The sequence below is a fragment of the Lathamus discolor genome, chromosome Z (assembly GCF_037157495.1).
Source record: "Lathamus discolor isolate bLatDis1 chromosome Z, bLatDis1.hap1, whole genome shotgun sequence".
NCBI lineage: Eukaryota > Metazoa > Chordata > Aves > Psittaciformes > Psittacidae > Lathamus > Lathamus discolor.
In genome coordinates, this window is record NC_088909.1 from 63,788,481 (window position 1) to 63,803,283 (window position 14,803).

The 14,803-nt window shown below is 38.2% G+C and overlaps 1 protein-coding gene across 1 annotated transcript in view; it reads left to right on the top strand.

Moving 5' to 3' along the window:
• The window catches only part of AUH (AU RNA binding methylglutaconyl-CoA hydratase), a 117,799-nt gene that overhangs the window by 42,604 nt on the left and 60,392 nt on the right, over positions 1-14,803 (top strand). Inside the window, exons 5-6 of the mRNA XM_065663926.1 lie at positions 11,319-11,411; positions 12,345-12,401. Of these exons, the coding sequence (XP_065519998.1) occupies positions 11,319-11,411; positions 12,345-12,401 (150 nt within the window). The remainder of the gene's footprint in view (positions 1-11,318; positions 11,412-12,344; positions 12,402-14,803) is intronic.

Consider the following 14,803-nt stretch of genomic DNA (forward strand, 5'->3'; position numbering starts at 1 on the left):
TATGTGCTGTGCTATTTGTGTGTGTAATAAATTCTTAAATGTACTTAGTGAGGATAGGAAATACAAGAAATAATTTCTGTTTTCTTCTATCAAAAGCTTTTCTTAATTTGTGCAGAAAATAGACTCTATCATTTAGGGTTTACTTCATTATTGTTTTAACTGAGGGCAGAGGACGACTACAAAAAGAAACAGTAGTAAATATGAAGAAACTGAAGAATCTGTTTATCAAACTGAAGTCTACCACTGAAGAAATATCCAAACTATTTTATATAGTACAAGAAGAGAATCATGGCAGAGTTGGCTACTGATTCGGAGAAAACTCCAGGAACAAACTTGCCAACAAAGTTTTCAAGCTGACAAGCAGGTATTCTTTATTGCGGCGCCGGGGGACACGGGGGATAGCTCCTCCTAACGTGTGTCTCCCAGTTGCCACACACGCTGTCCTTTTATAGTCACTGGGCATACATACATATTCATGAGGCTACGTATTGATTACATCATTTTCCAGAAAGCTCCCCGCATGCATACAGAATTGTGGTGGTGGTCTCTGAGGGTCGTTAACTTCTTCCAACAATCTTCATCACTTCTGGCAGCCTTTGAAGCATGCGCAGTAGATGTTTATACCAGTTTAATTGGTTCACAGAATCACAGAATCACAGAATCACAGAATCCCAAGGGTTGGAAGGGACCTAAAAAGATCATCTAGTCCAACCCCCCTGCAAGAGCAGGGTAACCTACAGTACATCACACAGGAACTTGTCCAGGCGGGCCTTGAATATCTCCAGTGTAGGAGACTCCACAACCCCCCTGGGCAACCTGTTCCAGTGCTCTGTCACTCTTACAGTAAAGAAGTTCTTCCTGATGTTAACGTGGAACTTCCTATGTTCCAGTTTACACCCATTGCCCCTTGTCCTATCACTGGATATCACTGAAAAAAGCCTAGCTCCATCATCCTGACACCTACCCTTCACATATTTGTAAACATTGATGAGGTCACCCCTCAGTCTCCTCTTTTGCAAGCTAAAGAGACCCAGCTCCCTCAGCCTCTCCTCATAAGGGAGATGTTCCACTCCCTTAATCATCTTTGTGGCTCTGCGCTGGACTCCTTCAAGCAATTCCCTGTCCTTCTTGAACAGAGGGGCCCAGAACTGGACGCAATATTCCAGATGCGGCCTCACCAAGGCTGAGTAGAGGGGGAGGAGAACCTCTCTTGACCTACTAACCACTCCCTTTCTAATGCACCCTAAGATGCCATTTGCCTTCTTGGCCACAAGAGCACATTGCTGGCTCATGGTCATCCTCCTATCCACCAGGACCCCCAGGTCCCTTTCCCCTTCACTACTTTCCAGCAGGTCAACCCCCAACCTGTACTGGTACATGGGGTTGTTCTTCCCCAGATGCAAGACTCTACACTTGCCCTTGTTAAATTTCATCAAGTTTCTCCCCGCCCAACTCTCCAGCCTGTCCAGGTCTCGCTGAATGGCAGCACAGTCCTCTGGTGTGTCAGCCACTCCTCCCAGTTTTGTGTCATCAGCAAACTTGCTGAGGGTGCACTCAGTTCCCTCATCCAGGTCATTGATGAAAATATTAAACAGCACCGGTCCCAGCACCGACCCCTGAGGAACTCCACTAGTCACAGACCTCCAGCTAGATTCTGCGCCATTGACCACAACTCTCTGCCTTCTTCCTTTCAACCAGTTCTCGATCCACCTCACTACTTGATCGTCAAGCCCACACTTCCTTAGCTTATCTATGAGGATGCTGTGGGAGACAGTATCAAATGCCTTACTGAAATCAAGAAAAACTACATCTACCGCTCTACCATCATCCCTCCACCTAGTCACTTCCTCATAGAAGGCTATAAGGTTGGTCATACATGACTTCCCCCTCATAAAACCATGTTGGCTGTTCTTAATGACCCCCTCATCCTTGATATGCCTAGTGATGGAGTCAAGAATAAGTTGTTCCATCATCTTTCCAGGGATGGAGGTAAGGCTGACCGGTCTATAATTACCCGGGTCCTCCTTCTTGCCCTTCTTATAGATTGGTGTGACCTTTGCCATCCGCCAATCCTCAGGCACCTCGCCCATTTCCCACGACTTACCAAAGATGATGGAAAGTGGCCTAGCAATGACCTCCGCCAGCTCCCTCAGCACCCGTGGGTGCATTCCATCCGGACCCATCGATTTACAGATGTCCAGTTTGCATAGCTGATCCCTAACCCAATCCTCATCTACCAAAGCAAACTCCTCCTTTGTCCTGACTCCTTCTGGGGCTATAGAAATCCGGGGCCCTCGGGGAGAGTCTGCAGGAGTAAAGACAGAGGCAAAGAAGGCATTCAGCACCTCTGCCTTCTTTATATCCTCTGTCTCCAGGGTACCCACTTCGTTCAGCAGTGGGCCTATATTGCCTCTTGTTTTAGTTTTATTTGCTATGTATTTGAAGAAGCCCTTTCTATTGTCTTTAACCCGACTAGCAAGATTGAGTTCCAAGGAGGCCTTAGCTGTCCTAATTGCCTCCCTACATCCTCTAACAACTGTCCGATATTCCTCCCAAGCGGCCAGCCCCTCCTTCCATAATCCATAGATTCTCCTTTTCCACTTGAGTTTGCCCAGCAGCTCCTTGTTTAACCACGCCGGTCTCCTAGATCCCTTACTTGACTTCCTACTCATTGGGACGCTCCAATCCTGAGCTTGGAAGAAGCGGTCCTTGAATGCTAACCAACTATCTTGAGCCCCTTTACCGCCTAGTACACTTTCCCATGAGACTTCCCTTAGCAGTTGACTGAAGAGGCCAAAGTTGGCCCTTCGGAAATCCGGAACTGTGGTTCGTTAGCACCAGAGACTCCTATTCTCCTACTTATCAGTTAGTTTAGCTGTAACCCATCCTGGACACCTGCCGTTCCCAGATACTCCTTATCCCTATGTCCTGTTTTTCTAGACTGTTTTTCTTAAAACTATGTCAACTATAACAATTTATCTCGTGTGAGAATTCTCAGTATGCTCTCTAGCTGTACTCTAGTTTTTTCTCTATGTATCCTGCACTTTAGTAATTTTCCATTGCTACTGTTACAAAGCCATCAAACTTAACATTACTTAAAACTGATTCTAAAGGTTTATATATTCCATTTTGTGATTTTCTGTCCCCCTTGTTTCAAATCCCCCCTTTTTCTGTCCTTTTGCAAATTCTTTTGCAAGATTTTATATATTACCATTACCATCAAAAGTCTTTTGAAATAATTTCCCATTTCTACTTGGTACTTAATTTCACTCCTTTTCCAGTCTTCATAATTTATCATAGCATTTACAATACCAGAGAGAACATTGTATCATACCACAAGTAATCAATATTAAAATAATTAACACCAATATACCTGCAACCAGTTGCCTCAACCAGGAGAGATCAGGTAACCATGAAGTTAACCCTTTCCATATTTTTTTAAACCCCAGGAGGTGTCATCCATGGCCATTTCATGAAATATCTTAGTTTGTTTCCAAATTTCCTCCAAATCTGTTTCAATTCTGCCACTTTGGTCGATATAGGAGCAACAACTTTCACTGATTATGGAACAAACCCCTCCTTGTGATGTCAATAACATGTCTAGTGCCGTTCGGTTTTGTAATACCACCTTAGATAGGCTAGTTATCTCTCGTTCTGCCTGGATTATATCAATGTTTTTATTTTCCATTTCCTCCATTTCCATGCCCCATGTCACTGGGCATACATACAAGAAGACTTTAGCTAAAGAGTTTGATTAGAGTACCTCTCTTTCATTCCCATTAGTTTCTCAGGCTTTGTTCCTATTATCAAGAATATAAAACACACTGCCCTATTACCTCTCCATAATAACATACCAAATAGAAAATCTTAAATTTAAGAACATAATATTCCTGCGTTAGGTATTTATTTATTAATTCAAGAATATTTCTTCTGGGTCATTCTTAAGAGTGAGTGAACACTGGGGGAAACTGTGAAATTAGTGGGATTGAGGGAGATGCCTAAAGAAAACCCTTTAGATACTGTCATAATAAAGGGAAGATAAACTCTACTAATATCTTTTGCTTAACTAGGCAGTGTGCAGCAATCGCTTTCATTTAAAGCAGAATTTCTTCACAGGTACTAAAAATAATTTTTTAATGTAGCTCTTTCTTGCAGCCAGTTGTCTGTCTGAACTTTGAAGGTATTAAGGCAAAGATAGTAATGTTCAAATAAATCTGTCAACAGTAACAGTCTATTAATCTCCTTATCCAAAGTGGTAGCTAAAAGCCTTTCACAGTTGTAACTAACAAATATATGGAAAAGAATTGCATACATCCAAATGCACATGTAGACCATTCAGACTTAAAAATGTGGTCATGTTTTTGCAGATCGAAGTATTTTAAAAACATAAGTAAATATTTAAGTTACTTTGAATAACCACTTTTCATTCTTGTTGACCTAATGGCAGGTAAATCTTTGTAGCATTTAATAACTTGCCTTGAAGAAAGATGGTTTGACCTATCTTCTTTGCCTTCAGATTCATGTAAGAAGATTTGACAGTCTCAGCCATTTTTTATGTTGCTACATAACGTTGGTTGGTTTTCATTCTGTTACAGAATGGATGAAAGTGCTTGTTGAAGTATTTGGTTTCTTTTATCTCTCTTTTTTTTTTCCCTACAGAAAGGCCTTTTTTTATGAGGGTGCTTGCAATTGAAAATGCAAGCAAACTGTTTTAGTCACTGACTTGGTAACAGGTTTTACAAGGCAAGGGAAAGCCTGAAACATGACTGACATCGCAAATCTCATATGACATCTTAATGTTATGATTGTTCTTCAGGAAAAGATCCCAAAAGATTAAACCAAGATATGGTATTGTGTTGCAGTTATTTTTCTGATTCCCTATGATATAACTGAACTTAGGTGAAAGTGTAATTTTGTGAATAAAATGTTCCTAATGTAAAGAATATGTCAGTTACTATAATTGCCCAGGGGCTGCCTCTACTTGCCATGCAAAGTGCATAGTTTATGCCCTTTTATTTTTTGAAAATAATTAACAGCATGAAATCTACTTGGAGGTCCCTAGCCAGTGGTGTCTATCTCAGGGACTAATACTGGTTCCAGTCCTGTTCAACATCATTAATGATCTAGATTATGGTGTCTCAGCAAGTTTGCTGATGATATAAAATCAAAAGTTGTGGTTGATGCACCAGAGGGTTATGCCATCATTTGGAGGACTCAGTGAGCTGGAGAAATAGGCTGACAGGAACCTCATTAAGTTCAACAAAGTAAAGTGCAAAGTCCTGCACCCGAGGATGAGCAACCAGTACATGCTGGGAGCTAACAATCTGGAAAGCAGCTTTGCAGAAAGGGTCCTGCAGGTCCTGGTGGACACCAGGTTGAACATGAGCCAGCACCGTGCCCTTGCAGCAAAAGGTATTAATGATGTCCTGGGCTACAGGGGGGACAACTGTCACCAGCAGGTTGAAGGAGGTCTTTCCTCTTCATTCAGCACTGGTGAGGCCACACCTGGGAGTACTGTGCCCGGTTCTGGGCTCCCCAGGACAAGAGAGAGGTGGAATTACTGAAGGTAGACCAGTGAAGGGCCATGGAGGTGATTAATAGACTGGAGCATCTGTCCTATGGGGAAAAATTGAGTGAACAAAGATTGTTCAGACTGGAGAAGAGAAGGTTCAGGGGGTGATCCTCATCAATAGGGATAAATACCTAAATGGGGGTGGGGGGTGTTAAGATGAAGGTAGACCCAGAGACAATGGGCACAAACTGAAACATGAGAGTTTCAGGAAACATTTACTGTGAGGGGCACTGACGCAGGTCACTGTTATGTGATTTAAAGGTTTCTCATGCACTGCAGTCACGTGTAGGCAGATATTTGCCACGCTTTCTTAATCTGTTTTAGTTAGATAATGAATTATGGAACTTTTTATAAATCCCTCAATTTTTGTAGCAGACTTTCCTCCAGTAATATATGTAATACAGTATGCAAGGTATTTTTAAACTATTCATACTTCTTGCTTTATGTTTTATGAAATCCATTATTCAAAAGGAAAACTGCTACACATACCCTGTGAAGTTGGTAGTTGTAGTAAGCTGTTCCCTAATCGACCTTATTTGTCAAATAATCAGAAATTCATGTATGGAATAAATAGCTTGGACAGCCTATTTCTTCATTCTCTGGGAGCTCTTTTGTATTGTTGGAGACCCAGTTTTTGAGAGGAGTACTCTCACTACTTTCTTTTCTGTCAGTACTGGGAAATAAGAATTCTTAAGACTAATGGCTGTCTGTTGGTAATTAAAGCCAAATCAAACTTATGAATCTAGTTCAGTAGGTGCTAGAGGTAGTGACTAGCTTCTGATATGCATCTGAATAATTGTTCTTTCCAAAGACAGATTGCCAGAGGTCACTGAAGTAAGATGAAATGCAAGGAGTTTTTTCAGTGTCATCCAGGTACAGGAGGACAACAGAAGAATAGTAATGGCAGTTAAGATGACTGTTGTTTTAGTCTTTCATATTGAATACTTGAAAAGACATACTTTGAAGCAGAGCCTCATTTGAATGTTCCTAAATACCGACTTCTGACTGCTGTGGTTAGCTGAATTGAAAGCACTTGTTTTTGTGTGTGCAAGAGTATGTCAAAAATAGAAGTTAATTATATCTTCAGATGATATGTAATTTGTGCATTATTAGGGATTGAAGAGGCTTCCGAGGACTTCTCTTTCTTGGGTCATGGGAATCATGAAGTGCAAGTGTTGCTGCAGTAACAATGCAGACCTTTTGCTTTAAGAGAAATTGAATCCTAAGACTGTTGGATTTCCAGATCTTTAATGATGGCTTCTATACCCAGCTGTAGGAAGGAATACTGCAGGTGTTGTGCAGGAATACAGAAAGGCTGCTAGATAGTTACAAAGAAAGTATCAAGTGTAACTGAATTTCCTCTCAGATAGTGTCTTACATATCTGTAATTTTTTAAGAACTTTTTTACTGAATTAGTCAGAGGATTAAATAGTCGTGTACATCTCAGGTCAGTAGAATCCAGGCAACTTCTGCTTTCTGTTTGACGAGTGTCAGTGCCTGCAATAATATGAATCAGCTGTGTGGGCTTTGTGACACACATCTGAGAAACTATTTATTGGTCGAATCCTCCAGACCTGGTGCCTGTATTCATATGCTGGTCTTTCAATTCATCATATAATCATCTCTAAGCAGACGGGAAATCCCCTGTTAGTCACCAGTATCGGACATCATGTGGAAAGTTGCTTAAAGATGAAATAACAGTTACCTGCTTCATAACAGTTGTGATTCTTTGGGATTGCTTCCCACATTACATGTGGTTTTATGTGCTTAAGTGTAAAGTCCTTCTCCTGTGACAGTCTGTACTGATGACAAAATCAAGGAGAGTTTATTTTACTCTACTCTGTCTTTCAGTAATGGAGAGGAAAGCAGGAGGCATCCCAAGTCTGCTGGCCAGCCTTATCTAAAGCTACATGTAACATATATATTTACCAGGAATGCATTCCTGAAGTTGAGCTGAAGATCCACAGTTACTATGAAGTAGGAAGCAGGCCCATTTCTTTATACTGCTTCTATCATATTTTCTAACTTTTCTGACTTTTCTTTGAGCTTTTATGGGTTTATTGGACTTAATTAACTGTGTCATGTTACTATGTTTAGTTTCTCTTATTGAAGTTTTTTACATAACATTCATTTCTTAGTTCTTCAGTTTCCCTCTTGGTCACTTCATCTGTATCATGTCTTGAATGGCCATTAAGTGTCTTTTTGTACAGGTGGTATCACCTTCTGTCATAATAGCTTATTCCTCAAATAACTTAATACACAAAAATTGTTTTGATCTGCTTGTCATATTGTCTACTCTTCACCCAGTCAAACCTCTGTTTCTACTTCTGTGATCTCAAATATAGCGCTGCATTTTTGTCTTATATCTGGCTCTGTCACTGACTTAGTACTAATGTATACTGAAATGGGTCCTTCTTTTTCGTTACTCTACATAGAACCTTCCTTTTCTGTAATATCATTAAGCATTGATGTTATATTAGAACATGAGTATTGGCTTTTCTTTGGACACTTGTTTGTTATGCAGAATGGAAGTGTATCTACAGAATATGCAGCATGTTTTACAATATAGTAGATCTGTGAAGTAATCCTTTATGAATTCATCACATGAACTGGCTTGTTACTTAGTGCATTTCATATTTTAATGTCCATACTTTGATGTACCACAGTAAAGTGCAGTTCTGTAAACTACAGTTTAACACTGCTGATTACTTAGTCTTTCTTTTTAACTATTGCTAACAGCATCCATCCGTGTATGTGGTCTACTTTTCTCTGTGTGTTTTATACTCTAGTTTGTTTTGTTCCTTTTATATATATTTACAATTCCTTTTGTTGACTTTACTATGCAGCTCATGATTGCACATCGATAAACCCCTTTCAGATCTAGCACTAATGGTTAGTAATACAATTGCCTGAGATTTATATCTGTTTACAGTGTGACAAAATGTGGAATGTTAGCAAATAAAACCACTGGGCTTCCTGGCAAAGCTTTAAATAGGTTGGGGTTTTTTTCGTATCATTCATGGCAAATGAGCCTTGCCATGTAGAATCATTGTGGAGGTCAACTTGTCTGTTTGCATAATTTATTGTTGTAAAAATCTGAGTGCATACGACTAAGTTAAGTCTACAGGGCATGATTTGTCAAGCATGATCTCTGTTTTTGTTATGAGCTGAACAGTTTTGGCAGTTGTGTATTAAAATTATGCAGATAAACATGAACAAGTGCCTCTTGTGCTACAAAATTTGAATATTCCAAGAAACTTTACCCTTGGTAACAAGTTCTAGTAGCTTAGAAACTGTTTACAGTCAGGAGCAATTGCTAATTTATTTCTATATTGCTTTTTCTGATGCTTCACAAGAACATGTTAAAAGAACTAATTTCCTTAATTATTTTGATAGGTATGCATAGAGCTATTGCAAAGAAATCTGTATTTTGCCTTTCATTCATTGTCAACTGACACTTCAGATGATCCTTTAAAATTAATATCCTTGGGAAGCAATTATTCTAACATATGGTATCAAACTGCTTTTTCTCCCTTTTAATTATGAATTTTAGTATTTCTTGATAGGAATGCTGGTTGTAATTCCTGAAAGCAAACTGATTTGTAATGCTCTGTATGTAATAGCCTACTGAAATTGTACCATAGCTAAATTTGGAAGTTACTTATCATAGGAAAAGTAGTCTGCCTTAGACTGCTGCAAAAGTTGTGTAAATAGTGCTCCACATACCTATTCTCTGAGAAACGGAACATAAATGCAGACAGTAACTGCTGGAAACTACAATTAATAATGACTATGCCGTCATGTTCAGGCAAATTATTTTTCATTTACTGGTGGCAAAGGCAGATTCCTTTAAATACAAGCTGCATCAGCCTTGAACTTGGATTGCAGGACTTTTTGGCAGATTGGTTATGGTGATGGGGTTATGAGTTTCAGTCAGCAGTTTGGCCCTGCTGGAATGAGAGTTGTCTTTCCATATAACTAAGAAAAAGTAAGTTGAGAAACAGGAGATTTTATTCCTGTTCCTCTGTCTCCTATGCTTTCTGTGGATGTGTATATATATATATATATGAGATAAAACTGATGGTATATTGAAAATGTGAGATCTGAGCATGACTTGAATGGTATGGAATAAGGGGTGGATACCGTGGGGCAATATATAATTGCTAACTTGGGCTCTTCCAAGTGTCTGCAAGTGCTTGATTGTTGCAGATAGTAATCAGTAGTCTCTTTTGACATTGGAATTGGCTCAGATAATCAGTCAAGATCTAAACCAGCACCCAAGGGACTTTGATTTAAAGCATCTGTTATAGTCTTGAAAAACACTGATATATTTTTGCTCCTTTCTTGAAGACAATTGGATTTTCATTAGTTGTTAATCATAAAAGGATTTTGATTTGCAGCTGAAAGTAGCCTGTCATTTAGTTTGATATTTTGTTTTGTTACCCAGTGAGAGACTACCTGTTTGTATACAGATTTATTATCATGGTAATGTACATTAACATCTTGTTGGTAATTTTTTTTTTTTAATTATCTGAAGTGTATCTGTCAGAAAGGAAAAAGGGAAGCTAGGTAGCACAACTTCTAAATTTAGAACTAATTCGCTAAAGAAAGGAATTATTATTTGTAATTAATGCATTAAATTAATCATTTTTGGTCCCATTACCCTTCTAGATTATAAGAGGAGAGGACATTCTCTCACACCAGATTCTCATTTGTATTTTGGCAGCAGGTTTTTTTTCTTTTTCAGTTCCAAGTAAGGCTGAATGAACTGGTCATTGAATTAAGAAGCTGAAACATTAAAACAAAGAAAATATTTTTTTTAACGTCTGAAAAATCCCCAACTATTGCTGTCAAGAGCTGGCTTAACATTTCAACAAGCTGTAGCCCATGTGTTCAGCTAATGAATTGCTTTTGACTATCTTTGAAGTAGCAGCAGTGTACTACTGAAATATTGAGTGTAGTTTAAAACTACAGATAGCTTGTGGTAAATGTTATGTTAAATCTAATTAAAGCTGTAAAAAAGTTTAGTTCTCAAGTGAAAAATACCTTTTTTCCCAAAATTTCTTTGAGTTTGTGGTGAAGAGGGGAGAACTTGTTGGAGATGAAGAGCAGTACTTTAAGATGAATGTTTAAATTACTTCCCCGAGTCAGAACAGATGATAAATTAAATACAAACCTGCCATGGTCACACAGGCTTCTGGATCTCTGCTACCTGTCACATATACTGGCAGCATGTGTGTCTGAGACTGAAAACTTTTCCAGGTACCATTAAGCTGTTAGCTGCTGCCTTATTGGAGAAAAGGGGCAATAGTGGTGACAACACCACATCTGGGAATATTAAGACCCAGAGAGCTTCCAGCTATGCTAGCATCACAGCTGATAATGGTAAGACATCTGTATTTCAACTGGGGCAGTTTGTGTATGTGCCTTTTTAAACTGTTCCTTTTTTATTTTTTGCCTAGCTTTGCTATGTATGTTTTTAGAGTTTACTCTTCAGATTTTTGTCAGAAGTCAGCAGAACCTTAGAGGAAAGGGCTTGCAAACCTATTTAGCCACAAAGTGATATGGAAGGAGGGTCATTTTATTTTTGTCAAACTGTTGCTGAGCAATCACATTTTTGTCCCCCTTAGTTTTGTGAGTTTCTTCCTGTATCATGACTGTACATTGAATAAAATGTAGTTAAATGGTATTTCAGATATGTTCTTTATGAGGCCAGTGTTAAATTAATAGGTACTTTCTTTTTCAGCTAATCTGCCTGTACCTACTATTGCTGCAATAGATGGAGCTGCATTAGGTGGTGGCCTAGAACTTGCATTAGCCTGTGATATAAGAGTGGCAGGTAGGTCCGAATCCTGTATATAGAACATGGATGTTTGTGTTGCAGATGGCTTGACTAATCCTTGTTTTGGCAACAATTCTATAAAACTTACTTTGTATTTGATATTGTTTCTAACCAGTTATTTTAAAGGGATTTAGCAGAAACCTAAGTACTTGCTAATGTTAATTTCAAACAACTTATAACTGATAGCTGGATTGTTTTTGTTACATGTTTTATTTTATTCTTATGACATTTGTTTTATTGGTATTGCTAGAAGGGTTATATAGTGGTTTGATACTTTATTTAGTAATTTAAGTATTCTCTTCTGTATTTGAAGTATTCTAGATGGAGATTTGATTTTTATCTAAACAGGCTGCAGGGAAAAAGCAGAAGTTGTTAGTGAGAGTATTATTACACAAGCCATTAAGCTGTTATGAAAGAAAAGTGGCAACAGCTCTTGAAAAGAGGAACCTTGACCTATCCAGCTGTCAGAACTGTAAAGCCATTTGTTGAAAAGTAAATGGAAACTTGCTCCTGAACAGTTGCCAGTAACGTAGGGTCTATGAAGGTGTTTGACCCTTAGAGAATATTCTGTCAGCTAAGGAATTCATAATAATAATCAGACACAGAACTCTGCCCCTTTTTGAGATCTCAGATAATAACAATCTTTTTATTTTAGTATTTTACATTTTGCAAGTAAGTCTCTTACTGTAATTGATTACTTGCTATGTAAAAATTAACAAGGTACAGAACTTGCTTTGATGGAAGTAGTTGGGTCTTTTACCAAAGGTTAAACCTATTTAAAGATTTTCATAAACAAATGCTTTTTAAGTGATTTATTGTTCTTTATGAAGGAAATGTAATAAATCAACAATCTTGTAGATCATTATTACACATTTTGCTAAGTTTTTCCATATCAATCATAATAAGAACTCATTTACATTCTGTTTTTAGCCTCTTCTGCTAAAATGGGTCTAGTTGAAACGAAGTTGGCAATCATTCCAGGTGCAGGTATGAATCTTTTGCTTTTGTTACCGTGGATAACTAAATAACGCATACTCTTGGCTTTTGGTTTTGGAATGATATTTATGAATTTCTGCTTATTTTTGTATTCTTGTTAATGATCATGGCATGTTTTAAAGCTTACTGCTCCTGTTACTTAACAAAAATCAATAAAAACCTGTATTACTCAGTTTTAGGGAATGGCATTTGTGTATTATGCTTGTAACCAAAGTCTTCATTAACTAAGTCAGGATGTCTTAATCAGAAGGCTGAATAATTTTTGAAGGGTCAGACTAGGAAAAAAGATACAAGTTAACTATGTACAAAATGGTAATTTAAATAATCGTCCGCTTTTATGTGACATCTGGTACTTTAGGATTCAAATTCTGTTTTCATGCTGCTAGTAAATGGGTTGTAAAGAGTTAAAAAACTGGAAGTACATCTGTAAATAAATCTTTTGTCTTACTAACATCTTTTGAGATTTTTGGGGTCAGAAACTTATTTCTCTTTGGAAGGTAAGTTTACTGGATTTTCCTGGTTTCACAGTGAATGAAAGTTATATAGTGATTAATGTTCAAGAAGGTCTTTGTGTTATGAAAGCTTTTGTTGTTATTTTATGAATAAATTGTTGTCACTTAAGGTATCTGCATTTCTGGGAAAAGGGAAGTAATGTGAAAACAAGTGCCTCTCTGTGACCCCGATCTAACTTTGGTCTTCATTTCTGGAACTTCTTGGGGAACTTTGTAACCTTTCTTTTCTCCTGTCTTCTTTCTGATGGCTGGAACCTATTTTGAAAGCACTGTATCCAATTTTAGTGGATACCATTGCAGCTGATGTGGAGAGGGCAGTAACATTACCATAATAGGAGGACTTGAAAATAAGTTCTAGTGAAGAAAAAGACACAAAATAATGTTATTTATTGGCATTTTTTCCCCTTTGTCCTTCCACTCCGCCAGCTTCTCCGGAATTCTGCAGGACAGTATTGGAGACACACTCTCTAGTCATAGAATCATAGAATCATAGAATAGTTAGGGTTGGAAAGGACCTTAAGATCATCTAGTTCCAACCCCTGCCATGAGCAGGGACACCTCACACTAAACCATGTCACCCAAGGCTCTGTCCAGCCTGGCTTTGAACACGGCCAGGGATGGAGCATTCACAGCTTCCTTGGGCAGCCTATTCCAGTACCTCACCACCCTTACAGTAAAGAACTTCTTCCTTATATCCAATCTAAACTTCCCCTGTTTAAGTTTTAATCCAAGAAATTCAGGTTGAGTTATCCATATCTTCTCAGAATTCAGCTTATTTAAGTTGTTTCTTGTTTTCTTGTCTTTAGTTAATTACAGATGTTTCAAACTTATAATGCTTTCACCTTATAATGCTAGGTGACTGCTTTCATTCAGAATATTTTATTGCTATTGAAAGATTGAGGTTTGACTTCTGTTTTTTTTTTTTTGTTTTTTTTTTTTTTGTCATCCTAAAGTAATGATTTGGGCATATGTCTTCAGCTCGTTGAAAAGATGACAGATTTCACCATGTTACAATGCTTTTTAAGCTTAAAACATTTTGGGGTATGCTCATTGCCTATTTTTTTCCCTATTACTATCAGCCTTTCTCAGGACAATTTCTGCTGAATGTATTTGACTTCATCACAATTTTTTCCTGATCAGCCTGTACTTGCCCTAATCCTGTTGAGACAATGACAGTGTTTCAACCCTTTTTGGCTCCTGTCATCCAACTAATAACTGATTGTGCTTTGTGTTAGGAGAAAGTGAAGAATGAGTGAAAGAATTCTGCATATTGATTTAGATATGTCTACTTCAGTGATAAGCTTCATGCAGTAATGGAATATTTTCTTATAGTGCTTACTTCAAGCTGTTCTGAGCCAAAGCAGGACTGGGCAGCGGAGCTGAAAAGAGAGCTGTATCCATTAAGAGGCCTCAGTAGGTTTCTGCTGCCATCTGGTACATCTGAAACACGCTAAAAAAGTGTGTTGCTCCTTCAGAGTAGGTTCCTATAGCATGGCAAACTACTGCTGTTTTTATTATGCTCCATCAGTTGTCATGTGTATGTGAAAGATGCAAAGATTTTAACTTCAGTGATAATTAACAGGGATATCTGGTGCTGTATGAGAAACTTCTTTATTTTATATTTGCCGTTTCTAAAACTGCAGGAAGTTACACTCACAAAGCTATGCTAGAAGGACATTACTGGAATTTAATAGTATTAAATGGATGATATTAATGGATTCAGGGCAGATCAGGTATGATATTTTGGACCTTGTTGTATTTTGTGTTTTATTTCATCCTTTGAAATAGGATCATCAGAAGACCCAGTCGGCTACTGTCTAGTGACTGACCAGATTTAACCTAAATTTCGCAGGTGTGAGAAATTTTGCGTTTGAATATGCA